Below are 27,976 nucleotides of genomic sequence, written 5' to 3' on the forward strand. Positions count from 1 at the left end.
AAGCATGACTGCCGTGGGGCACCGTGTTACATGGCAGCTGCTGTTGCGATCACAAGCCGAAAGTAAAGAAAGTATACCTTAGTGCTACCATTTCCTTGTTGCAAGTCTACGATACCGCGAAGTGTTTGCGGTGAACGCGCAACGTGTTCGGTCCTTGCACGGAACATCGATTTCGGCGAAGCTGGGGCCGTATAACGCAAAACTTTCATTTTTTTTATTACAGTCTCATGACGTCAAATTTGCTTAACCGCCGACGCAAGCATCGGGCACCGACTCGCAGCATTGTTTGAAAAGGCCAATTAAACCCTCTGCTCGTTTAGAGGAGGTCACTTTTGACTGCTTTAAAGTGAATAGCCATTGCCTTATTTGACGAGCTTTTCTTTTTATCAATTCTCTGACCGGAGGCGGTGGGCACGCAGAAGTGGAGAGGGTTTCGGTGGGGTCGGGCTAGAGCAGTGAAAGTAGATAACGATGTAAAGGGTGCACGGTGCCTGCGTATGCGATTGGTCCGCTTCTTCTTGCTTAGCTTTCGGTGTCTTGTAGAAAATCGCGGCAACGGGCAACGAAACGGTAAAAATGCAGCTAAAACGATCCCTCAGCGAAGAATTGGTAGAGCGATGTCGTGTAGGTGCTAAATGGGCTAGACAACGTTATACTGCCACGCAATCAAATTTTATCACAGGCAAATAAATCCCCCTGGCAGTTCCGAGTAGCCAGTGCCAGAGCGATAAGCGGGCACCCATCTTCTATTCATTTCGGAACGAGGCAGCCTCCGGCTATACCGAAAAAAAATTCAGTTTTGTTCGATATATTACTGCAACTTCACTGCGTACACGTGACTTTGACGCAGTGATTTTCGCAGTTATCTGACGTCACGTGACAAACAGAGGAAGTGGGCGCAGCCCAAAAACATTTAACCAATTGCGGCGGACTGATGGTGAAAGAAGGTGTAGAATCGGAAAGGAAAATTTTTCTTTTCGTTAGAGTGCATAAGTCATACCAGATGAAGTACTTTGGCGGCTCTCCTGGCGTCGCGTGACAGACAATTAAGCGAAGTCGGGGTGGGCGAAAGATTTGACCAATCGTGGAGGGCTGATTGCAGATATGGAATATAAAATTTGGAATAGCTTTACTTTATAGCACCTCTAATCTGAACTCAAGTCGGTCATGTCGCATACATCGACAGGCATCGCGTGAGTGGGATCTGTCGCGAAGCGCCACCGGCATCACAGCATCAGTGGAATTGGATGTATGGGCGGGATAAGCAGTTGGCACCTTTCATTCTGCAGAGTAAGTTACCCTGCAAACATTGTGGCCAGGCACTGATGCGGCGCGCAAGTAACCTTAGGCTGCACCCTTGCCTCCACTTACATGGACCAAGCGCTTTCGATGCCCAGGCATGGTAGTACAAAGTCTGCTCCAACAGTATCAGCTTAAACAAAAGTGCAGCCTGTCTGTGGCATCGGGCTGCATTCCGCCTGCTGTGCGTATCTGTACGAACCACAGGCGAAACTGAAAGGTACGATCTCAACGCCAGAAACGTAACACCCTGTGACCAATAGTGTCCTGAGCACAGCGTTCAACAGCGATACAGTTCGGTGCCCTAGGAGCAACACTTTTTCCTTGAGACCGTCAAAACACCGCGAACATACAATCTCAAGACCGATTCGGGCGCTTCACGCTCACAGTTCACCCTCGTGCATGCCACTGGGGAAGCACATCTCGACGAACATGCTCTGTACGGAATCGCTGAGCGCACTGTCACCGCAGTCGACCAGAGAAGAGGGCGGCGTCAAGTCTTCCACGGCTGAGCCGAACGCGATCTGCAGCAAGTCGCCGTCTGGCGCGACGGCACGAGACGTGTTGCCTGTGTGGCTTTGCGTTTCTGTGGCTTGCGTCGAGTGCGCCGGTTGTGGGTGCAGCTCGAAGTCGCCGGCACTGAATCCTGCGGCGGTGGCGGCGCCGTCTGTGGCTAACACGGCGGTGCTGATGTCGCAGTTGCCGCTGACACTTCCGTTACCGAAGCCTTCCATGAGTGGCTCAACGACGCCTACTTGAGTTGGATCCGCCAAGGAGTCGCCGGAGAAGCCGCCTGAAACATAGAAAGAAAAGTTGGCTCGCCAAAAATTTCACAGTGCTTGGATGCGCAGTCTGATTGTTGTGTCTGCTTTATGACTTAGCAGCGAACCACTTTGGTCGACACGGATGTGCACACACAGACGCAAATATTCTTGGCGCATATGCACAAGCACACTAGCATATTGCTTTCATCGCGGTAAAAGCTTCTGATGCATCAAGATAGCATTTTAAGTCAACGGGCCGACGTTATGTATCATGTCTCCTTCAATGGAGGGAATGTGTTGTGCAGGGTGTCGAACCAAACCTGAACCCTAAGACAAAGCTGTGCCCGAATCAGAGTTTTGGCTGAAACTGAACTCCAACCCTAAACGATATTTTTGGAACGTGCCTGAACCCTGACCAATATTGAACAGAAAAAAAACATGGCTGTGGCTTAGCTAAGGTTAAGCCCAGGATGCGAAGCATACAAGCCTTTATTTTAACGTGACAGCGTTAAGGAGCTCGTGTCGCAGAAAAGCCGGTGTCGTCGGCGTCGGCTCAGGCGTGCGGCGCTTGCTCAGGCGCACAGTTCGTTGTCGCGCCGAATGGTACGTCCACACTAGCGACAAAAACGCGCGCGACACAACGCGCGCGGCGAGCGGTGCTGTCGCGCGCGGCAAGATTCACGAAAAGTGGCAGCAACGCGCGGCAAACGCGCGAATGGGTGCGAGACCCATTTTTCGCGGCAGACGCGAAACGTCCACCAATCAGAAGCGAGCCGCTTTACGAGCCGCTAGGGTGCCTCGATGCGCGCGCCCCCGCTTAGGGTGAGGTCACCCTTTGAACCAGCCGGCGCCGCCTAAACCTGTTTTCGCGCGCTCCCTCCGCCATTGCGTTGCCCGCGTCGACTTCGCCGCGCTGCTGTGCGGGCGTCCTCGAAACGCTGCTGCGTTCGCGCGGCTTTCATCGGCGTAGAATGCCTGGATGTTGTGTTCCTCAGTGCTCCAACCATTCGAGAAATGGTTGGAGGATGTTCCATTTTCCAAGGGACCCAAAAAGGCGGCTTCTGTGGCTGGTGCGAGTCAAGCGTGACAAGTGGCAACCGACGAACTCCTCGTGTGTCTGCAGCGTAAGTGCCACATGTTGGTTCAGTGCTGTTTTTGTTGCGATTTATTTGTATTTTGTTGCGTTTGGGCAGCTAAGTGTCGTTCAATATTCTTCTTGCTCGGCTTAAAAAAGCTGCGTGAAACACTAAAACAAAGTAAATGAGTTTCACTACAGCGCGGTACAGGCCATTGTCTGCCGCTTGCTTGTTCGCATCCGAAATTGCACGACACGTGTCCGCTGGGGAATACGTACCACGCGTGCTTTCGCCGCTTCTTTTCATTCAAAGGTAATTGCCTTTACTAGGCGCTTGCCAGCGAATTGCGGTCTGGGCCCAAACATTGCATCAAGGCACAGAGCATGAGGACAAGCAAGGGCACATAAGCTGTGGCAATTACTGTGCAAATGGATGGTCCAGGAACCAATTTTGATTAATTCACTCACGATTTCTGAAGTTGTTTTTGACATGTGTGCGGCGTTGGGTAGCTTCCGCTGCCTATTAACCGGACGCTTCGTCCTACGACGCCGCATTATGTCAGTAAATGAGATTAACAGAGATCGTTGTTATGTGCAGATTGAGGCGCTCATTCGAGTAATTCGCCTGATATTTCGACTAATTTGTTCTTTGGCCTGTTAACCCGACGCTTCGTTCTGCGATGGCGGATTAAGTCAGTGAATGAGATAGACAGGATATGTTATGTGCAGATTGAGGCTCTCATTCGAGTAATTCGACTGATATTTGGACTACTGTGTTCTCTTGCGTGCTGCCTTCATTGTTTTCATTATCGAGCCGGAAATGCGCCGCTAATTTCAATATCAAATTCATCTGCAGGCTCATTTCGAAGCCAGCAGCTTCGAACAGAACCGCGCGGATGGGTGGAAGAAGCTCAAGCCTAATGCTGTACCAACGGTGTTCCCATTCAAAGGTGAGATGCCTCCTGACCCTGGTATTTGTTACCACGTTGCTTATCGGCTCATTATCTACATTTGAAAAAGTTATGTGAGGAAACGATTCATGCGCATACATATTAAATTTTCTGGCGCGCCTTCTATTCTGCTTTTAGTTAACACAATCTTAAATATATGTAATGGGCATTTTTTCTTATTTATCTGTTTCCAGAACTTCTTAAAGAGCGAAGGCCACCAAGGGAACGAAATGCACACGTGCCTGCATTATTCAGTGACGACGCAGCCGCACACAATTCTTCACGAGAAGTGAGAAACGTTCTTCCCTCAACTACGCAGGAATTTTCTCCCGCTGATTCTTCGTCAGACGGGGAGATAAATGAGAGATTGGCGGCTACGGAAACCAACAATGCTAATGGGCAACTTACTTCGACCCCCAGGGATGCACGGCTTCAAGAAACTGCAATAGTTACTGCGACCCAACCCCTCGATTCTGAGGCAGCTGAGCTTAGGAAGAAGATTGCAGATCTCACAGCAGCCAATAATAAGCTTAGACAACATCATAACGAATCTAAGAACACTGTCAAAAAACTACAGATGCAGGTACGCAAGCTGCAGAAAGAGGCAACTAATTTCTCACGAAATACGAAGTTTTTAAATGAAGACCAAATTCGTGCTCTTTCTCGGAACAACAATCATGGTAATTCGTGGTCAGCGCAAACAGTAAAGCAAGGTCTAAAAATTAAATTTGCTTGTGGAACCACCGGGTATGAAACACTCAGAAAGATTGGCTACCCTCTTCCATCCAGCAGAACGTTAGCAAGAAGAATTCAGGGCCTGAAGTTTCTGCCAGGTATCCTGCATGAAGTGATCGACGTCATGAGGTCGAAAGCAGAAGGAATGGAGGACGTGGAGAAAGACTGCGTTCTCTTTTTAGATGAAATGGAGATAGCACCCGGATTTGAACTCGACCGTGGCGAAGACGTGCTTCTGGGAGGAACGACGTTGCCCTCAAAGCCTGAAGAGCCAGCCAATCATGCTTTGGTGTTTATGCTAGGTGGGGTAAACCAGAGATGGAAGCAAGTGATAGCCTATGAATTCACTGGTAGGCACGTGGACGGCTGTGTACTCAAGGCATATGTCCTGGAAATAGTGCAGATATGCAGCCAGATTTCTCTAAGAGTCCGTGTTATCACATGTGACATGGGTGCAGCAAACCGCGCTATGTGGAGAGAATTTGGCTTTTCGAGCCACCGCCATTCGACAACTTCGTGCTCAATACCTCACCCAACCTTAAAAGGGAAGGAACTTTTTTTCATCTCGGACCCGGCACATGTCCTTAAGAACCTGAAAGGACAGCTTCTAAGCTCAAAAGTTTTCACACTCAGTGATACTACAGTAAGCAGGAACGGACTGACGGCCTCGAAGGTGAAATTGGAGCATGTACAGGCCGTCTTGGATTATGACGCAGCCAACGAACTTAAGGTAGCACCAAATTTGTCAGAAACCCACATTAGTTGTGGGCACTTCACCAAAATGAAAGTAGGAGTCGCTGTCCAGCTCTTCCGTGAAGCCCCACCAGCTATTCGATTCCTAATAAAAGAAGGAGTGATTGAGCCAGAGGCCGAAACAACAGCGTGGTTTATGGACCTCGTTTCTAGGTGGTATGCCCTCATGTCATCGCGTCATCCCACCATGGCGCTAAGCCGCAGGAACATTACTAAATATCATGCCGCCTTGGACACACTACGCACGGCAACAGACACCATCAGAGAACTGAAAATGGGCACTGGATCTCAGTGGAAGCCATCGCAAGCAGGGGTCCTAATTGCGACAACGGCTGTCCTTCGCCTTCAAGAAGTGCTTCTTGGCAGTGAAGGGTATGAATTCCTCCTCACGAGCAGGCTGTTGCAAGACTGCCTAGAAAACCTTTTTTCTGTGGTGCGGCTCATGAAGCCAGTGCCCACTGCGTATGACTTGAAGTGTGCACTCCGACTTGTCAGCGTCAGCCACTTTCTTCACACTCCGAGATCAACAAGCTACGAACTTGACGACCGCGAATACCTTGTCGATCTGCTTGCACATAGCAAGAAGGAATGTGCAGAAAGCGAAGTCGATGAAATCAACGACACGGAAATTCTGTTCATTGAAGAGCTCACGTCAACCGAGTGCCGCATCTTGTTTTACCTTGGCGGTTTTATTTTGAAAGGAATTTTGAAATCTATAACTTGTCCGCAGTGCAAGGCTGCTCTCCTTGGCAAGCCTGACGATCAGTATGCTTCCCTGACTGCACTCAAGGAATACGTCAGGGATGGGCAAAACCTCGTATATCCAAGCGCTGATGTCATGAAAACTTTAAAAAACTACGAGGAACATTTCACCGCTGTCAACTCATGGTGCACAGGCAAATTTTTCACCATGAAGTCGCCACTTCGTTCTCTGATAGCCTATCTCGAAGGCATAGACAAACCCTCAGTGAACACATGCATGGCTCACAAAGAACGAATAAGCAAAATGCTGACTGCTGCATATGCCAGAGTGAGGCTCCGAATTCATCTCCGACAAATTCCGAGCACTCATCCTAGTGGCCACGGAAGCAAGACTTGTGCAGGGGTCAGCCTTGCGTAAGCAAGCTGGAATCTGCAGTTCTGCGAGCCTTTTCCTTCAAAGTCTGAAGTCTGCATCTATATATATAGTGATCACAACTATTTTATCAATTACGGTCTATTTAACATAAATGTCGACTTTTAAAAAGTGCAATAATGTTCAGTGTTCACGTTCCCATTAAACACAAATCTCTAACTTTGTGTGTTTTCATAAGCACTGAATAAATGATTTCATGTTTGCTTGGGTAACAGCTTTTGTATTCATCTGGCTGTTACCAGACGAAAAGGGGACTTTATATTTTATTACCGTTGCTGATGCTGTTTCTTCAAAGCGTGCAGAACCAAGACGTTGTTGCATTGACCGCGTCGGCTGAATTTTCTTACCGATCAAATTCACTCACTTGCATTGGGACATCAGTGAGGTTTCCCATGCAATCCTGTTTACCGCACCTCCGTTCACGAAGAAAAATGCCCATTCAGCCTTTTAACGCCCTCCGCATAACAGCGCGGGAGAAAGGGGGTTAGCCCCAGTCGCTGCCGAGCGTGAGATAGGGAGCCGGAAAGCGGAGGAGTCCGTTCTCCGCGAGAACGAGCATGCAGTGGGAGCGAGAATGGCGGCCGCCGTAGCAGACGACGCAGATGTCCTCAACCTAAGCGGGGGCGCGCGCATCGAGGCACCCTACGAGCCGCGCTGTTGTGGCGCCACCTGTCGCATAAGCAAAGAATCATAATCTATGGGCTCTGAGACTGAACAGTGACACGCGCGCCGTAAAATCTCAGAGGCCATTTCCAGTCAAGGGGGCTGTTTTTGTTAAGCCTTACCACACCGCCACTGAGGCGTCGACGAAGAATTCGCCTCGCAATGGAGGCGTTTTTGGAAACCGTTCGCGGGTATGCGTACCTCTATGATAAATCGAGCGTCGGACAAGGAGCTGCGCGCCAACCGCTGGCACATTATGGACAGCAGTTTGGCATGACAGGTGAGTAATTGGTGAAGGTGGGGAAGCAGAGTGTGCGCCTGGCCCTCAGTGTCCCTGTACCGCACTCAAAACTTTCTCGTCCGCTGTCTGGCACGTCGGCGTCGCACAAGTAAAGAACAAACAAGTATTATAGTGTTCACAGTCACCAGTAGCTCCTCGTCCGTATCCGACATGCCTGAGCGTGGCTGGCAGTGGCGCTAAAAAACACCAACACTTCCGATAGAAGACGAAATGGGCAGAACGGAGAGCGCATTGTCGCGAGAAGTATCGAATGGAACGAGACAACGCGGGACTCCACGGGCCGCTGCCGCGTGCCGCAAAACGCGACTGTGGACTTGCCCGCACGCGTCTGCCGCGCGGGCGCTTGCCGCGTGCGGCGTGTCGCGCGCGTTTTTGTCGCTAGTGTGGGCGTACCAGAACGCTGCGTTGCTCGACGCTCACCGCGTCCGATGCGGGGGGCGACGCCGCGAGCGACGGCGCGAGTTGGAGCGCCGTTTCTCCGCTGTCGTGACGTCACGGTGTCACGTGGTATTCAAGGCGACACCGCCGCGCCTGAGGAGCTGGGTTGAGCTCTCGTAATATGCTTCGCATAAAACTCAGTGCCCTTCCACTCTGTGAAGAAGGAAGACCAGTGAAGCGGTGTATGTGGCTCCTTAATGGCGAACTGTACATCCGCCGCGGGTCGGCCCGGCATTGCACTATCTTCGGGATCGGCTCACGTATGGGGAATGCTTAACGCCTGCTTCGCCTCTGTCGCAGGTCGGCCCGGTATTTCACTATCTTCGGGATCGGCCCACGTAGGGGAATGCTTAACGCCTGCGTCATCTCCACCGCGGGTCGGCCCGGCATTGCACTATCTATGTGATTTTTTTCTACACGCGGACACAATAGTGGGGAAAGTAGCCCTTAAAAGCTTCGCTTTAAAAAAAAAGCAATGCCCTTCCACTCCGCGAAGAAGGATGACCAGGGAAGCTGTGCATGTGGGCCCGTTAATGGCGAACTGCACCTCCTCCGCGGGTCGGCCCGGCATTCCACATCTTCGGAATCGGCCAACGTATGAGGAGTGTTTAACGCCTGCTTCACCTCCGCCGCGCGTTGTGCCGGCATTGCACTGTCTTCGGGACCGGCCCAAGTATTTTTCCATTTATATATTTACCATTTCCATTTATTTATTTATTATTATGGGGAGTGCTTAATGCCTGCTTCACTTCTGCCGCGGGTCGGCCCGGTGTTGCACTATCTTTGGGATCGGCTTACGTATGCGTCACCTCCGCCTCGGGTCGGCCCGGCATTGCACTATCTTAGGGGTTTTCTTCTACATGCGGACATGATAGTGGGTAAAGTAGCCCTTAACAGCTTCAATGTAAAATAATAGCGGTTACCGGTTCAGCACGAAACGGTTCAAGCACATATGGCGACAACTGGTTCTCAATAGATTGCGCGATCTTCTAATAGTTACTAGATCAGTCAGCGCACGTCGCTAGCATATTGTTACACGACTCAGAGTTTGCGTTGTGTGGGAGAAGGGGCTTAGAGGATGGGTATGTGCTGGTAATTACTGCAACCTCGGAAGACACGCCTGCATTTCTGAATTCGGTCATGCCAGTTGTGTTCCGTGGTTTCCGTGGTCAAAGAGTTATTCCAGGGGCTCTGCCGGATCATCATTTCTGGCGACGCTCCCAATTATATGGACACTCCAGCCGCACTACTGCCATTGCCGTCGGCATCGCCGTGATTTTGCGGATTTCGTGTCCTCCGCCCGCCGTATGTCGTATGTGCGAGTGAAAGCGTGCGATGTTGAGATGACAATGGTGGCTCACTCACTAATTCGCTATCGCAATCGATGCTTCGCCTTTCGGGCGAAACTGCGACTCTTTCTTTTTCACTTCAAGAGTGTCACTTATCATCCCTGTGCATGCGCTACACTGTATCAGACTTAATAGTGTCTTTAATTTTTAGATATTTCACGACAATTTTATTAAATATCTGCGATGGTATATCGCTAAATTTCATTATACGATTTGCTATAACTCGATCGTGACCATGGGAGTTCTTATTTTACAAATATCAAAATCCGCGGGCTTATATGCGCTTTTAAATACTATTTCCTGCAATTTTACGCGTACTCAGTGTGGATGACGAGGAAGGAAAGGCGGGAAAGAAGGAGCGCAGGGACGGACGCGTTGAGGCGCCGCACCGCCTGCAGCGCTCTCTAGCGACGCCATTGCTTAATATGGCTGCCGTTGTGCGTGCCTGCTGTAGCTGTATAAGTATAAATTGCATTCACATATATTCATGTAAAAATATCAACTGCTCTCTCGGACGCACCAGGAAGCCAATTCTGCACCCTCTCTTCATGAAAACTGCGCATGCGCTTTGCGGACAAGTCGATAGCACCTTCCGACGTGGGGCATGGTGAAATGTACCTCCCCGAACCGGTTCAGTGTTGCAAACCAGTTCGCGAACCGTTGCAAAATTTTAGTTCTCCCAACCGGAAGTGAACCGGGACGAAATCGGGCAGAGTCGAAACCAAACCCGAAGCAAATCTTTCTACAGAAGTTTAATCATCATCTTTTTTTATGTCTCGAATGTACCCAGGACAGTGCGTTCGACCTCCCTCAAGAAAACATGCCGTCTTACACACGACTGTGAGCTGAAGTTTCGTCCACCCACCGCGGTTGCTTAGTCGCTATGGTGTTGGGCTACTAAGCGCGAGTTCGCGGGATCGAATCCCGGCCACGGCGACCGCATTTCGATGGGGCGAAAACACCCGTGTACTTAGATGTAGGTGCACGTTGATATACCGCAGGTGGTTCAAATTTCCGGAGTCCCCCACTACGGCGTGCCTCATAATCAGATCGTGGTTTTGGCACGTAGAAACCCATAATTTTATTTTGATTTTCCGTCCAGGTGCAGAGTTTTTTAAAGCGAAAGCTTTACTGGTCGCGAACTTGTGATTTCGCCGTGGCAGTGCTCCGAGGAGTCACATGACGTCACAACGCGTGCATCACCGCGGATATTTCTCTCTCTCTCTATCGATTTCTAGTCACTACTGCACATGCGCCACTAGTAGCATCGAGCCACAAGTGTTCCGCCGCAAGTTGGTTCTTTAGTCTATGGCGCCGCGCCTCTCCGCCGTTTCGTATGACGTCACACCACATTCCTCGTCGTTGCGCTCACCTCCGCTCGCTTCGCCAGCTGCGTCGCATGCCTGATAACATGCCGGAGGATTGAAAAGGAGAGTTCGCGTGCGCCGCAACCACAGTTGAGGCGGCGGTATGGACAGCGACAATTATGATAAGCACGAGGAGGCCTGGAATCGACATCGAAACGAGATGAAAAGGAAATGAATCGCGCACGAAACAGACGAACAGCGCGCCGAACGACTGGCTAAACGCCGCAACATAGCTAGACAACTAGACTAACCTGGACTTGCAATCAAGTTGAACCAAGGCTAACCATGCTATGCCTTAGCTTTCGCTACGCATATCCTGGCATAGCCGAGCTAAGCCAGTGCCAATTTTCTGCTTTATTTCTTTCTTTTCTGTTGTGCTTCTCACATCGGCTTCCCGTTAAACTCCCAACGATAAGAGGTCAGAAAGGCCAAAGATAAAAGCGAATGCTTCCTATAGATGTTTGCCAAACGACTCACTGTTGATTACAACATTACCACAGTGGAATATATACACTCCTTAAAAAAATGGTCGTCATATTCACTAACCAAATACTAACACGTTATAGTTGTCACAATAAGCCCAACCTTCTAGGTAAGTGCAGGTGGTAAAATTATTGTTAGTTCTTTTCCCTACTTACTGAAACAGTCGCACTGCTGTCTCGCTCCCTAGTGTTTTTGAATTTTTTCGACGTTTTGTCAAATAGATTTGTCGAAGACGTCGGACGACTCGCCAAGGTACCTTCCCTACCGGAGGCCGGGGGGGCCTTCGCCTCCCGTCGCTTCGATAGGAGCCTGCAGAATAGCCCGATCTGGTAGCGGCGAGAGCCCCGTCATGACTACGCCTGACCTGACACCGGGGCAGAGGCCACCGACTGACCCTGAGAGCAACCGTGACTGTAAGCGATACAAGGCTACAGTAACAGACGACGAGTCTACGCTTATTGACGATTGTGACATAGCTGACATCACAGATCTGGACGATGAAGGCTTCAGGCTTGTGCGTCACCGCAAGAAGAGGACCGTCGGAATCCCAGTGATTGTTACGCCTGCCACAGAAGGAGCCGACCTGAAAAAAGTAAATCCCATTGTTCTGTCTACGGATATTGAAAAAATTATTGGCGCATCGCCAATTAGGAGCCGATTTACTGCTCAAGGAGCCCTGCTTCTAGATGTACAGACAGAAGAGCATGTGAATTCCCTTCTCAGCTGCAAGTCGATCTCAGGGACTGCAATCTCAGCACGAGTGCCCAATTCGTACCTGCAAAACACGTGCATTATTAGAGGAGTACCGAAGTGGTACACTGACGAGGAACTGTTGCTATACCTTAAACCACAAGGAGTTTACCATGCAAGGAGAGTCATGCGACGCGTCCAAATTTCCGAAACCGATTGGGAGTCCAGGCGAACCAGCTCCGTGGTTCTTACGTTCGCTCCAAATACAGACCGTCCAGAGAAGATCAACTTGGGCTTCACAAGACACGAGACCATTGACTACGTTGAGACACCACCTCGGTGCTTCAAGTGTCAGCGCTATGGACATGTGGCCAAGTACTGCCGTGGTGAGCAGCGGTGTAAGAGATGTGGAGGACCGCACGATTTCAAAACATGCGCGTGCAGAGAGAACGTTCTATGTGCAAACTGTAGTGGTGGTCATCCAGCTAGTTATAGCAAGTGTCCTACGCGGGCAGCGGCAATAAAGCGTAAGAAAACGTTTATCTTGGGGCCAACAGGGAACGATGAGAAAAATACGACGAAGAAAACGACAGAAAGACACAGAGAGTCAGACGCAATGAAATGGAGCTCAAAGAGTGAAACTAATTTTCCAAGCCTGAAGCCTTCTCCAGGAATCCAGGACACAGTGGTGCCATCGCGCAGCGGACCGGCTAAAACAGTCAAATCAATGAACAGAGGCCCCGTAGAAGAGAAGACTGCTGAACAACCGGAACAGCGAAGTTATGTGTCTGTACTGCAGCGACCCCAATCGCGTTGCGATGAAAACACACCACAGGAGAACTGTCAGCAGGTGCTACGTGCTCTCTTCAAGGCCTTGCGATCACACATAGAGAAGATGCCGGCTAGCTCGATGAAGGAAATGCTCGAAGTAGTCCTCGCTCTCGAGTCAGTGATTCTCAGCTCTACCTCTTCTTAAAGCACCTAGCAATATGGATGCGGTCAGGACACAATGTTCACCATCTCGTCCACAGGTGCCACTTATTATGCAATGGAACTGTGCGGGTCTTGCGTGCCATTTACCTGAACTGTCGCTTTTCTTACGCAACATGCCTGTGCCAATATTGGCCCTCTCCGAGGCTGGTCTTCCAAGTTCCAGAACAATTGCTGGTTATGTCGCACATGGAAACCAAAGTATTCCAACATTTCCGAACGGAAGCGCCATGCTATATGTGAGACGTGAAATACCACATTACGTTCTACCAGTTCAAGACCTTTGCAGCAGTGCTTTGGAAGTCACTGCTGTACAAGTGCGGCTGGGAAATCGAAGCCTCAGCGTGGCCTCTGTGTATGTGAGCTCTCGCCTGAAGGTCTCGATGGGAGAAATTATCAGAGACCTCTGCAGCCGCTGCCCAGCTCCTAGGATTATATGTGGCGACTTCAACGCGCACCATACTCTCTCGGGCGACAAGGCGATTGATGCACGTGGAAAGCAAATTGTTAGAGCTTTAAACACCGAGGGACTCTGCGTGGCAAATGACAAACAGCCAATGTTTTTTCGACCACCGGCCTCTTACAGTGTCATTGACTTGACGTTACACTCAACGGACATCCTCGCATCGTCAACGACTAGTAAAGATAGAATGGGCAGTGATCATTTTCCTCTCTTCGTTAACATTGCTGGATATCGAACCAACGGCCGAAGATCCTGTCCTGTGACGCATTGGGATACATACAGGGACGGCCTAAGCGAATCATCTGGAAACCTGTTCGCGGACATGCTACGTAGCAAGAGATTGGCTACCGCTGAGCTGAAGCTACCCGACCACTTCCCCGCTCCCGATCTAAAGCTCAAAAATCTATGCGCTGCCCGTAGAAGAGCGGAACGGAGGCTGATGAGGACGAAAGGCAACCCATCAATGAAGACTATATACAACAGGATTAACGCAGTAATTCGACGTTATACAAGGAAACTAAGAAGAGATCAATGGGCATCATTTTGTGCAAGCATATCGGTCTTCACGCCAGTTCCACGGATATGGTGGGTCGTTAATAACCTTGCTGGAAACTTTCGACCAAACAAGCCATTTGAAGCCCTAGCATTGAAGTTAGGCAAGACACTCGCTTGTCTTGCGAATGCCTTCGCTGAAATATACTCTTCCGGAAGGTCAGCTGGCACAACCAACCCGCCACCGCCGCTATCGTCGTCTATAATGGATGCTCCTTTCACACTCAGAGAGCTGGAACTAGCTATGAGCAGCCTCCGACGTCGCTGTGCGGTGGGACCTGACCTCATCAGTAATCAGATGCTGACTAACCTACCGGTTGAGAGACGGCGTGATTTGCTGGCATTTTTTAACCAAGTCTGGGCCAGTGGGGCTATCCCACATTTATGGAAGGTAGCATGGGTGGTACCGGTTCTGAAGCCTGGAAAGAATCCTGCAGCTCTGGACTCATACAGACCGGTATCACTGACCTCGTGTGCAGCGAAGCTAATGGAGAAGATGACGTGCACAAGACTCACTTGGTATGTCGAGCAGGGTCGAAAACTACCATCGTGCATGACTGGGTTTCGGCAGCGTCTAAGCGCTCAAGACAATGTACTGGACCTTCTAAGCCACATAGAACATTACAGTGCGGATGGCCTGTCGACACTTGCTGTTTTCATGGATGTTTCTAAGGCTTACGACTACGTGTCTCAAAGAGCCATCATCAGCCACTTGCAAGTTATAGGCGTCACGGGTCATCTCTTGCACTTCATACATACGTTCCTCAATGATCGTCGCATCAGAGTTCGTCTTGGCGACACTTTGAGCGATGAAATACGTATATTTCGCGGTGTGCCACAGGGGAGTGTTTTATCTCCCTTATTATTTAACACTGCCATGAGTAGCCTCCCAAGTGTACTAAACCATCGAACACCAGTGAAGATATCTATATATGCCGATGATATCTGCATTTGGGTCTCCGGCTACCAGCATCGCCGCCTTCCACGAATAGCCCAGGGAGCAGTAAAAGCCATTCAGGGCCACTTGGCAACGATTGGATTATCACTATCAGCAGAAAAATCATCATTCGTACTATTTCCTGGAGTGAAAAGAAAATCTACACGTTTGACGCTGAATTTGGACGGATACCAGATTCGACAAGTCACCAACGTCCGATTTCTGGGCGTTACCTTAGACCACAGGCTACTCTGGCGCCGCGGTGTTGACCACGTTGTGGCGTCATCGTCACCCAGGCTACATGTGCTCAAGCGAGTCGCTGGCATACGCTGGGGCAACCACCCGACGTCCATGCTGCGGCTACATACAGCGTTGGTTACAAGTCGAATCCTGTATCAGCTACCTCTGATGTCACCCTCAGACAGCCAATACGAGCGCTTAGAAGCCATCCACAGAAAAGGTATCCGACTTTGCCTTGGAGTCCCTCAGACAGCGTCAAGCAAGAAAGTGCTCTACGAAGCTGAGTCACGCCCTCTACGACTTCAGGCTTCCCAGGCTCTGATGATCCAGCTCCTACGATTGAGTGAGTTTACGCCCGGTAGAGCGCTCTTACGACGTATAGGTAACAGGCCGCCCTCACATTTTTATGCAGCATTGAACACGCTTCGCGTATTAGGATTGCGCTGCTCGAGACAGAGGGAAAGGATAGAACCACCCTGGACATTCGAGGACATCATATGCAACTTAAGTGTACCACGATTGCAATCAAAGAGCTGCATTCCATCTGCAGAAGCCAAGTCATTAGTCCTGGAACACCTGAACACGATTTACCCGAGTCACCTACAAGTATACACAGATGGCTCTGTCAAGGCAGACGAAGACCGCTGTGCAGCTGCATTCTATATTCCCTCTCTAAGATATACGTGGTCTGGCCGTCTGGACTGTATAGCCTCGTCGACAGTTGTGGAAGGCGCAGCAATAGCTTCTGCTCATGCGCAAATTAAAGACTTTGCCTCCGCAGAATGTGGTTGTCCTTTCGGACTCAAAGGCCGCATTACAACAAATATACCCTGGTTTGCCATCCCTCAAGTTCCCACGCAAATCACTAGCCATTGTGAAAGAGCTCAACAACAAAGGCTTCACAGTAAAGTTTCAATGGAGTCCTTCCCACATTGGTATCTCAGGAAACGAAAAAGCTGATGCGCTTGCATACGCAGCGCTCTATCATCCTCCCAAAATCAAGGCCCCAAAGAGTAATCAAGTGCAAAAACTTGACATTCGAAATCACTTTGCGTCGCTTTGGACTCCACCGCATATGCCCTGCGTAACCAAGCGATTGCACCGAGAGGAAGCCACACTTCTATATCGAATAAGGACAGGATCTGCAAATACACCGGCCTGGTTATTTAAAACGGGGCGAATCAATTCTCCGAACTGTTCGGCATGCAACGAGACAGGAGACATTGAGCACTTTTTGTGGTCCTGCCAGCAATTCCAAGATGAAAGAGACACTCTCCTGAAGAATCTGCAAAGCAAGAACCTTCCGCATGCGCGCCTGCAACACCTTATATTTCCCGCGGTATCAGTTATAGCCCGAAAAGAAACTTCACGTCTCCTCATCGAGTTCTTAAGAGAGACTGGTTTGATGGACACATGGTGAAACCCTTCAGCGGTATTGTGCGAGACGCTCGGGCGGAGCAATTGCCGGCCTTGTTCGCCAGGCTAAACCCGCCTGTTGCTACAATTCACCACCACCACCACCACCACCACAAACACCACCTCGGTAATGCAGTTACTAACGCAACTGAAGTATAATTACCAACAATACAATGGGACCTATTTAATATGTAGGTGCTAGTTGCATTGTCATATGAAGTCGGTGGTAGTGTAAAAGCATAAGAAAGTAAAATAAGAAATATGTATGAAAAAAACAGAACCGCGTCCTTTCGCTATATGTCAAGGCATCAATGAAGGGTATATATACCTAATGTTTACGAAGGACATTAAGGCGCACTAACTCCGGATATGAATGTGCTAGATATCTCCAAACAAGCAACGATAAGCATGAACACACATACAGAACAACAAAGGTGCTACGCGACACTTACACGAACAGCAACTTAAAGAGATTTATAGCCCTCGTTTGTGCGAACATATTTTGCGTGGGTGAGCACCTATGTAGTTGGTTAAATAATCAAAGCTTTGTGCACAAATTTCTAAAGCCTGCTGTCTGCATATATACGTGCTACGACGTCGCACATAACTGTTAGTCCAACATAACGAACAACACTTCAGTTCATCTCAATTTTGCATAAGACTGTCACAATCACTCATCAATAATCACATCACAGTCACAATCAATCACAATCAATATTAGGCCACGGCCAGACGACGTGGTAACGGCTTTGTAGTTACTTAGTAAAAATTGCTAAGAAGCCTTTTTGGCTAGTAAAGGCAGCACCTACTAGCTTCATCAGCCGCTGGCTAGTACAGAACTAGTAAGAATGTGGTAAAATATATTGTATTCTAGTAAAAGCATGCATTTACTAGCTATTTACTAACTCTATATTTAAGAGCACACACACACACACACATTTGTATACATACATACATATATATATATATATATATATATATATATATATATATATATATATATATATATATGGATGGAAACAACTTTATTCTGAATCCGGCAAATTTGACGACCCGGGCTCAGGTCTCCCATGAGGGGACTTCAAGGCCTTGCCTCGTAGCCGCCTCTCGGGCTTGCTGGACAGCCCACTCTTGTGTCTTGAGGTTGGAGCTGCGCAGAGCGGCGGCCCACTTCGACGCAAGAGCCTCCGGAGCTACTGCCATTGTAGCTGATGTAACCCGACACTCCCACAACATGTGTGACAGCGTCGCTCTAGTCTCCTGACATAATTTGCAAAGAGCAGTCGGGTATTGCGCGGGGAAAATGTGCTGCAATCGCACCGGACTGGGGAAGGTTTGTGTTTGCAATTGTCGCCAGATGACTGACTGGCGACGTTTCAGCATGGGGTGAGGTGGGGGCAACAACCGCCTGCCTAGCTGGTAGTGCTTGGTGATGTCATTGTACCTGACCAGGCGTTCTCGCGTGTTTTGAGCCAGCAGTTCTGAACTCGAAGAGGCGGTCTCCGATTCTGCGCGGTGGGTCAGTTCTCGCGCAGAGCGGTGTGCTACCTCGTTCAAGTTAATGAGGCCCTCATCGGTGGGGGTGGCGACGTGCGCTGGAAACCATATGATGGCGGTGTTATCGCAGTACTGTCGACCAGCTTTCCTCAGAACCTGCAGAGCTTCGGAGGAAATGCGCCCCCGCGCGTAGTTGCGAACTGCGGATTGTGAGTCGCTAAAAACTACCTCGCAGAGGGGGTCGGTAAGCGCAAGCGCAATTGCTACCTCTTCTGCTGTTTCGGGGTATTCTGTTGCGACACTACACGCGTGCGTAAGCCGGGAGTTAACGTCTGCGACTACCGCCGTGAACCGGTGTTCTCGTGTGTATTCTGCGGCGTCTACAAAGCGCGTAGTCCTCTTTCCACCCAAGGAGCGCAGCAGTGCCTTGGCACGGGCCTGGCGTCGGCCCCGATTAAATTCGGGGTGCATGTTTCGAGGTATAGGGGCGACAATCAGCGTGTCGCTGAGGTCAGGTGGAATGACCTGTTTCTGACCGTGTTGGACGTGGTAGTTGAAGCCGAGTTTCTGCAGGATGTAGCGGCCCGTGGCTGTCAGAGACATGCGTTCGAGTTGAGAGGTTCTTTGCGCATCCACAATTTCCTCAAGCGTGTTGTATACCCCCAGCTGTAGCAGACGAGCAGTGCTTGTGGACTCCGGTAGGCCAAGGGCGATCTTGTAAGTCTTGCGTATAAGGGTGTTGATTTTCTCCCTTTCAGTGACATTCCAGTTGTGGAAGGCAGCCACATAAGTGATGTGACTGATTGCGAAAGAGTGTATGAGGCGCATGACACTGTCCTCCTTCATGCCCGTGTGCTTGTTTGTAATGCGTTTGATCAGGCGGGTAGCCGCTGTAACCTTGCCTTCGAGTTTGCGAATAGCTTCTATGTTTGACCCGTTGGCTGTTATATGCATGCCTAGGATGCGTATCTTCTGGACTCGGGGAATGCAGGAGCCGTCTTGCGTATAGAGGATTATGTCGTCACATTGGCGCGATTCGGCTGTAGGCTTGGGCCGGCGGCGCGAGCGGTAGACGAGCAGCTCCGATTTCAGTGGAGATAGTCGGAGACCTGTGTCTTGGAGGTAGGTTTCGACTGCAGAGACCGCTGCTTGTAAGGTGCATTCTATCTGACCATCACTGCCCTTGTTGACCCACAGGGTGATGTCATCTGCGTACAAGGCGTGATGGAGGCCATCGATCTGGTCGAGGTAGGCCGGGAGACCCAGCATCACGAGGTTGAAAAGGAGCGGGGATATGACCGATCCTTGAGGAGTGCCGGTGCTTCCTAGTGTATGTTCGTCGGATGTCATGCTGCCGACCGCGAGGGTGACTGTGCGGCGCGACAGGAAGTCTCTGACGTAGTTGTAGCTTCGCTCACCCAAGTTGAGCTTGTTTATGCGGCTCAGGATTGCTGCATGTGCTACATTGTCAAATGCCTTTTCCAAATCTAGACCGAGGATGGCCCGGTTGCCACTAGTTGGGTCATTGATAATCTGGTGGTAGAGCTGGAGCATGACGTCTTGAGTGGAGAGGTGTGACCGGAAGCCCACCATAGTGGGTGGGTAGGCTCCAGTGTCCTCGAGGTGGTGGTTCATGCGGGAGAGGAACGCATGCTCCATCACCTTGCCAACGCAGGATGTGAGGGAAATGGGCCGCAAGTGATCGAGGCTGGACGGCTTGCCTGGCTTCGGTATCAGGACTGCTTTAGAGCATTTCCACGCCTCTGGGATGCAACCTGCTCGCCAGCATTTGTTGATGTATGCCGTAAGAGCGGTTATCGAGGCATCATCGAGGTTTCTTAGAGTCTTGTTCGTAACCTTGTCGGGACCAGGTGCTGATTTGCCATTAAGGTCGTGGAGAGCTGCGCGGATCTCTGACTCGTGAAATTCTTCATCGAGTGTCACATTTGTCTCTCCAGTGTAATCTCCGTGTTGAACATCGGGCCGTTGAGGGAAGTACTTGGCTAGCAGGCGTGTCACGAGCTGGTGATCACTCGTGGTAGCCTGTTCCTTGTGCAAAAGGCGTTGCAGGTTTGCTTGCTGAGCAGACTTGCTCTGCGTTTCCCCCAAGAGGTGACGAAGGAGGCGCCACGTACTGCCATTGTGGAGCTGCCCATCGACCGCGTTGCAGATGTCATACCACTGTTGGCGGCTTAAGGTCCGACAATGTTCTTCCAGCTGGCGATTGATATGTGCGATCTTCTTACGAAGCTTTCGGTTGTGCCTTTGCTTTTTCCATCTTGCGTTTAGTGACGTCTTGGCTTCCCAGAGGTGGGCTAGTCGGCTGTCGATCTTGTCAACCTGGACTTCGGGTGTGAGCGTCTGCGTCGCCTTGTTCATGTCGTAGTTGAGCGTTTCCATCCATGCCTCGATGTCATCGATGTTCTCTTCACCTCTCTGTTCAGCTCGCTGCTTTCGGAATTTGTCCCAGTCCGTCCATTTGAATAGCTTAGGAAAAGGGGGTGTACCCGCTTGAGGAATTCGTGTTTCTATGATCATGTGGTCACTACCGAGATCTTCAAAGGTATTGCGCCACATTGCTTGAGGGATGTTACGGACCGCCGTCAGGTCTGGTGTCGTGTCCCGTGCCGTAGAGGTGCCCGTGCGGGTCGGCGCCGTGGGATTGGTAATAAGAGTTAATTCGGCATCATGTAGGTCGTGCCACAGGCGTCGACCTTTGGCGGTAGTGTAGCCATAGCCCCAGGCCTCGTTCGGGGCGTTAAAATCTCCCCCGACCAGAAACGGGTTTGCGCCCGCCAAGGCAAGCGCCCCTCGGAACAGAGAGAGGAAACGAGCCCGTGAGTGAGCCGGATTACTATATACGTTGAGGAGAAATACACTGTGGTTGCGTGTTCTATTGGGAAGGAGCTCTACAAGCATGTTTTCCGCATGTGTGCCGCTTACGCTGTGTTCTTGCGCTACTGTCCCTTTCCGAATTAAAATTGCAAGTCCGCGATCAACGGGAATCGGCGAGGCATGCGCAGTGTAACCTGGAAGCTTTGGTACGGTACCTACTGTTTCTTGTATCATTATGATGTCGGGTTTGGGTTGCGCGTGTCGGACGTATTGTTGCAACAGTGGTTGCTTCTTAGTGAAGCCCCGACAGTTCCACTGCCACACCACGAGCTCGTTAGTGGGGCTGGCCATCGTGGTGCTGTACTTGTGCGTTACCTGAAATAGGGCTAGGGTGAATGACTGTAGGGCCCATGGTGGGCATCATTTCCATGCCTGGGCGAAGGCCTATGTGAGTCTCGATTTTGTCTATATGGACTTCAACCCTGCCTGTTCGAGCAGTGAGGTTATTGACCGCAACGCCGATGTTGCGGATCCCGGTTTGAATTTCTGAAAGCAGCTTCCTCATTTCTTCTTGTTCTTTCCGCCAGTCATTTATCGTGACATGTGCTTTGCGCCAATCACTTACTGCTGATTCGAGGTTCTCGAGCTGTTGAGACTCGGAACTGGCCGCCGCGCGTTTCTTTGTGGGCGGCGCCGCACTGTCGTTACCGTTCGTGACGGGAGTCGGGACTAAAGGAGGTTTAGGTATAGATGTCTGCGCCATCGACTGTTTAATCTCTCGAATTTCTTGGGTTAATTGTAGCACGACGGTACGTAATTGTGCGTTTTCGCGCTGCATTTCTTCTAATGCCACATCCCTGGGGTCCCTCTTATTATTGGGTTCTGAGGCAGTAGCTCCCTGAGCCTTGCGTCTCAGCGAGCCCTTAACCGCATCTGCCCAGCTCACCTTGTCAGGTAGGTCCGAATCTTGCTGGCCGGCTTGCCTCGGACGCCGAGAGCTCGAACGGCTACGGCTCGCCCTGGGAGTTTTGCTGCGCGCCCGGCTCCGAGACCTGCTCTGCCGGCGGGATGGAGACCCCGCAACCGAGCGAGACCGGGCCCGGCCTCGAGAACGGGAGCGGGAGGCAGGTGGGAAATGTTGGTCGTAGGTCTGTTGCTGTAGCTCGAGGGCGGCTTCCGCAGCTGCCCTCTGTCGGTCTCCGCGTCGTTTCTTAACGAGATAGGGGGTCTTGAATAGAGCCTTGCAGGCCTTGTCCGCAGTGGGATGCGCTCCCCCACAAAGGTGACACCTTGGCGTGCATGTGTGATTGGGGTCTGGGTTCGAGGATCCGCAGCCTCTACACACACGGTCTTGGGGGTTCGGGCAGACGTCCATGCGATGGCCGATGCGTCCGCACTGGTGGCACACGTCAATCTGCTTTCTGTACAAGGTACACCTGAGCATAGCACCCCCGTAGTACACCAACGTTGGTACTCGGCCACCATCGAAGGCGATGATGACCGACGTGGTCTTGCTGAGTCTTTTGGCCGCTAAGGCATTCGGGTTCCTCTTGTTGACGATATTGAGGTGAATGTCTTTCGCGTCTTCTTCGAGAGGAATGTCTCGGACGACTCCCTTGACTGTATAGTCGGGTGCAGTTTCATATGCCCGTATCTCGAACTGGTGTCCGTCGACCTCAAACCTGTCGAGTCGGCGGTACCGTTCTGCATTAGGAGAGTGAGGGATACTCACAACGATGATATTTTGCTGAATATTTGGGCAGACAATGTCTTCCGTGGCGTCTTGTGGAGATACGTTTGCTGCCCTATATAGGGCCGAAGCGAGGCGGACGACCCCAACTTTTGCAACGTTCAAGCCGCCCCGTGGCCTGATAACTACTTTGTGGTGATCACGTGGAAGAGTGGGCATCTTGCCTGCCTTCAGAACTTGCTGCTTGTGAGCGCGCGGGCCTCGCTGCTCCTTGTTCGTGTCTCCAACGCCGGTTTGGGAGGCTGATGCAATGTTAGGGTTAGCGCGCTTGCCCCAAGGAGAAAGTCGTTCACGCGGGCCAATGGTGCACCATCCTGCTTCTTCGGAAATCTCGGTGGGTGAGATGTCAGTTCCTGCAACTTGTATTTCCATGGCGGCTTGAAGAAATTTGACGCGCAGCCGTAACTGCGGCTCACGTAGCGGCCGGAGCACTAAGCTTAGCAGTAAGCTTAGCTCGGCGGTGCAGCGGCTCGGCAGAAATGGTCCAATAAAGCGGTGAAAATGCAGTTCCCACCTTGAAGACGAATATCGGTGGAGTCAGGATAACTTGCGGGAGATGATGGTGCAAAATTACAGAGATATTTTGCATAAACACTGCGAAATCATTTACGAAAGACAGATCCGGCGTGAAGTGCATCCGCTCCCTTCGGCTTCTTCTTCTTCCCCCGTCAGTGTTCTATATATATATGTAATATTGTAGAAGCAACACAATTTTTTTTTCGTTTCATTCCTGTCCCCCACCTACATGCAGTATACTACGCGCCCGCACTTTCATAGTGAGCACACGCGTACAATAAAAAGATGAGTAATATGCGAGTTAGAAGCGGCACAAGGCAAGCATGTATACCCACTGAGGAGACCTTTGAGGACGTCTATGCTTATGCCGGCGAGCCCGTCCACGGCGACTGCCGACTCGACATTGCCCTCGCTGGCCAGGATGCTGGCTTCAGCTAGCAGCGAAGACAGCCGCTTGGCGTCGTGGCGCTCCTGCTTGCGGAACTTGGCCCGCCGGTTCTGGAACCACACCTGCATGTACGCGCTGCCGTATACGTCACCGCTCACATAATTGAACCTGTAGTGCATTTTTCACAACAGACGTGGGCACCATAGCAGCCAGATAGGAGTGCAGAATCGCTGTGCGTGGGAGTACAATAGGGCCTGAAGTGCAACAGCTGCGTCGTAGGGCAACAAGGATGGATGCTATGAGCGTCCCACTTGAAACAGAGCAGTGGGTTGCGCCCCTAAGCTCTTTTTCTTATTTTGCCTAATGTTTTGCCAACCTTATTCATTTCTTTTTTACAGACACAATATTCCCAGCATCAAACTATCTGAACTATTACTGGGAACATTGTTGTTGTACGCTTCCGTTCTTTGTGGTCTCCCTACTTTTTTGCCACCAAACCTCCAATCGCCTTCATGTAATCTCTAACTAACTCTACTAACTAAATGACTACTGCTAACTCTAACTAACAGCAGGAAGCAAAGCACGCCATCTGTATACGAAGGATGGTGGACGGTGTTCAAACGTGCAGTTCATGTACATTCTTTAAAAGGCACAAATGACAAGAACTTGCTTTCATTTGAAATCAGTAGGAGATCCTTGCCTGTCCTACTAAACTAACGAGTGTTGAATGACTCACTGCACGCCCTAAGGAAGAGCATCCGAACCTGCGCGCATGACAACTGTCCGGAGGTCTCCTCACCTGTACCCTCGCTTCGGTCAGCTGTATCTTGGCAGCCAGGTCCTCCCTGGCGAACACGTCAGGATAGCGGCTCTGTTGGAATGCTTTCTCGAGCTCCTCGAGCTGGAAGCTGCTGAACGTCGTCCGGTAGCGCCGCTGCTTGCGCCGCTCGCGCCGACCACCGCCATTGCCATTCACGGACACGCCGCTGCGTGGCGGAGAAACTCGGGATGTGTAAACACACTGGATGTCTTCTGATATCACATCCCAGCCCCAAGCACCCTAGCTGCAGTGAATGAGTGGGCTCCCGTTAATGCGAACTCGAAGGGATTAAGAAAATATGTTATTCTTAATAAAACTCGTCAAGGAAAAGGAAATCCCAATCCTAGGTCCCCCGATATATTAAAATTAAGAGACACATGTTACAAAAGAGAGATTCGTTGCCATATCGCAAGATTTATATCATTCATCGTTCATGGTGTATTATTTGGGCCACTCGGTAATTCTACTTGCTGGCGCTTTGTAAATCTGTTTGCAGTCTCGAGACTGCCATTTCACCTGATTTCTCAAAACATTTCTTCGGGGTCATTATGTTGAAACGACTTGCCAGAGGGTTAGTGGCACACTAAGTGCATAACGCTTGACCTTTTCCTTGTGACTCATCAGCAGTGTCCTCATCATTGTTATCAGCCTGCAAATGTACCCAAGAACTCCCCGGTTAGGTGGTGTCAGTCTCTTATATTTTGACGTCATACTGGCATATCTAAGTACATAGACATATCTGCCTCTGCCGGAGCAACCAGTCACGCTGGGCCCCTTGCTGAGCCGAGCACCCTTTGGTGAGGGCCATGGAAGATCTGGACTGTTCGAGTTAAGCAATCGTTTTTTTTTATACAGTTCATAGCAAACTAACCAAGTATTTGTGCGTTGTTGGCTTATTCTGGTTTGGCATACGGTTTAATTACAGTGCCACTTCTGGGTCGACACAAGCACACTGCCGCTCGAGCCTTGTGTGTTATGCTACCTTTTATCGTCCACAGAGCATGGTGCCATTATCTTGGGGGTCGCTTGTCGGTGTCCCTTTGAGATATCTTTACGTGCTGCTACGACAATGGCTTCAATATCATTCGTAGAATGAACCTAGCTTTGTGACGACAGCGATATGAAATTTAAATAAATATACGCTTTTACTCATATTCTTTATCACCTCTGTTAGCGATCGACATATATTACGAGTGTTGAGCATTTGGCAACGTAACATGCGGATAGACGAACTAACTCCGGAGATACCTATAGGTATAGCTAGTTTTGTGCACCGGCCTGTTGGTGCTTATAGCTGGCAGCACCAATAACAGCTAACGTCGACAGTTTTACGGTAGTCACAGAAAGATAGCGTTCGTATAAAGAGCGCGACTTGAGCGGGGATGATATAATAATAAGGTAAACATGCGAGAGCGAGAACAAAAAAAAATGCACGAATGGCACAAATAATTATACCATGCGTCTGGATAGTCACGCAGCACTTTTCTGTGTTTCGCGGGCTTTGTTTCAGGCTTGAAAAAAAAAAGCATTTATGTAGTACATATTGAACAACAGAAAGCTGAATCGGGAATTTTTCAGGATGGTATACAATTTTCTCATTCATACTTTTGCTCTGAACGCAACATTTATGGAAGTTGATTTGTTAACGATAGCTAATTATGTAATTAGGCGAAATACAAATAATTATTCCGACTTGCTCCAGATGGCAAACAACATTACCTTGGTTTTGTCCCGCTACGTGGCACTTGCAAATTTTCAAAATTTGGCACAAGTTACGTGACACACGTGCTAGATGCGAAGCATAAGAATGGGCTAATTTGTAATCTGCAATAAAAGCGACTACATGCAGGGCAGAAATAGGCAAAAGACAAATAGCAGTGGCAGATACAAGCACTGAGTTGATACGTACACACAAATTTGTGAACACCTGAACGCCAATTGCAAGACGCGTGGGAAGCGAAGGAACAATGATTGAAATCAGGCAAAAGTAAAACAAACAAAATATCTACAAAGGAACATCACACGCGGCACTCCCCAGGTATGAGATTTAAAACTGTAGGGCAGACAGCGCTTGTTTCTGCCCCAGTGATTTATTGCTTGCGGTTTTTTGCGCTGCAGTCGGTTTCCTTAACATATAGACGCGTACGTACATGGCTCCATCTTGTTTAGCCAAGCAATGAAATACCAAGTTTACCACTTTACGCCGCTTCTATGCCTGCGGCACTGCAAGGCGTGACCTGACAGTACGCCTGACAGTCATTCCGAGCACTTTGGGACAGGCCCGTAACCATGGAGAAGGTTAAGGGGTCCTAAAAACCCCTAAATTAACGCTTCGATGATATTTTGCTCAGCAGAACTTACACATATGTCAAGATATTCCTTATGTGCTCATAATATCATACGTCAGTATAATGCGCTTGAGTCATACACGAAAATAAGGTAACAGAAATACTTCATAATGGCCGCCGTTGTATCCGCAAAACTTTTCCCGAAAATTATTCCTTGTTAAGGCCCTGCTTCGGGCTTTGCCGCGTTCACCTAGATGATTCGACTTGTAAAAGTATTCTAGTAGCGGAGAACAACTACGGCCAACGTCTTCCAATTCGCATGCGCCTTTCATATGGCTGTCACTCTTTCGCAGCTATACCGTGGTGTGCATCGCTAAAGTATCTGTCAGACGTCTTTGACTCACCCGGTCGCTTGGCAGGTTTCTTCTGCATTCACTTCGTACAGGCTTCTGTCATGGTTCTCCGAACCCAGTGGGTCACTAAAGTCCATCTCGGTCCCATCTTCGACAGGTGCTCCGGCAACGCAGTCCCTGGCGTCCAAGGGATCTGCTGCTTCGTCGATTAAGAGCACACGGTGACAATCTAACTTTCTTAACTGTCACTGAGCCAATATTTAGACGCGCGCTTACAGTAGTCAGAAAGACGCTTCAGAAATTTACAAGTTTGCATACCTTTCATATCACTTCAATATGCATTACGCTGTCTGTAAAGAGCGCATTTCTTTAAAACTGCGAAGAACGTTCTGAATGTTGTTACCACACACTGTGACGCAGCTCATTTTCTTCGTAAACCAATTCCTTCGAATTTCTTCCACTGTTCTTCAGCTGGTCAAATCCACAAAATGCTGAAATGTGTCGAGTTTACGGCCATACACAAATGCTTTAAATTTAAATACGCACCTGTCACTATGAGTGAGCGCTCTCACTGCAATACTTTCGTCTCAAGTCCTTATTTTTATTCTAACGTACAGCATTTCCGCACAACAATCTGTGCTATTCTGCACTGCATAAATCACAATTTCTCCCGTTCTGCCCACGTATAGAGCGCAGTTTGCCAAATACCAGCACAAATCTAGAAAAAAAAAACTAATCTTTGTTACCTGAAAATGTGCTGGTCGCCTCGGCGTCGAAATTGTCGTCAAACACGGTGTCCTGTATGCACAACGGGTTGAAATCGTCCATCAGATCACAGTACACGCCTTCCGTCGTTGTTTCTCCGACAAGGCTGTAGCCTACAGCAGCTGAGAGTTCGTCATTCATTTTGTATTACTAACCAGTATCTC

The 27,976-nt window shown here is 49.8% G+C and overlaps 1 protein-coding gene across 1 annotated transcript; it reads right to left on the reverse strand.

Annotated features, from left to right (window-relative positions):
- Positions 1–596: 596 nt before the first annotated feature.
- Positions 597–27,953, reverse strand: LOC135902403 (uncharacterized). The gene is made up of 5 exons (XM_065432411.2): positions 27,794–27,953; positions 27,099–27,246; positions 24,386–24,572; positions 23,534–23,708; positions 597–2,092 (listed from the first exon to the last, which is right to left on the reverse strand). The coding sequence occupies exons 1-5, from the start codon at positions 27,951–27,953 to the stop codon at positions 1,683–1,685; spliced, it is 1,080 nt and encodes a 359-aa protein (XP_065288483.1). The 3' UTR covers positions 597–1,682.
- Positions 27,954–27,976: the final 23 nt, after the last annotated feature.

This window comes from Dermacentor albipictus, chromosome 1, assembly GCF_038994185.2.
Source record: "Dermacentor albipictus isolate Rhodes 1998 colony chromosome 1, USDA_Dalb.pri_finalv2, whole genome shotgun sequence".
NCBI lineage: Eukaryota > Metazoa > Arthropoda > Arachnida > Ixodida > Ixodidae > Dermacentor > Dermacentor albipictus.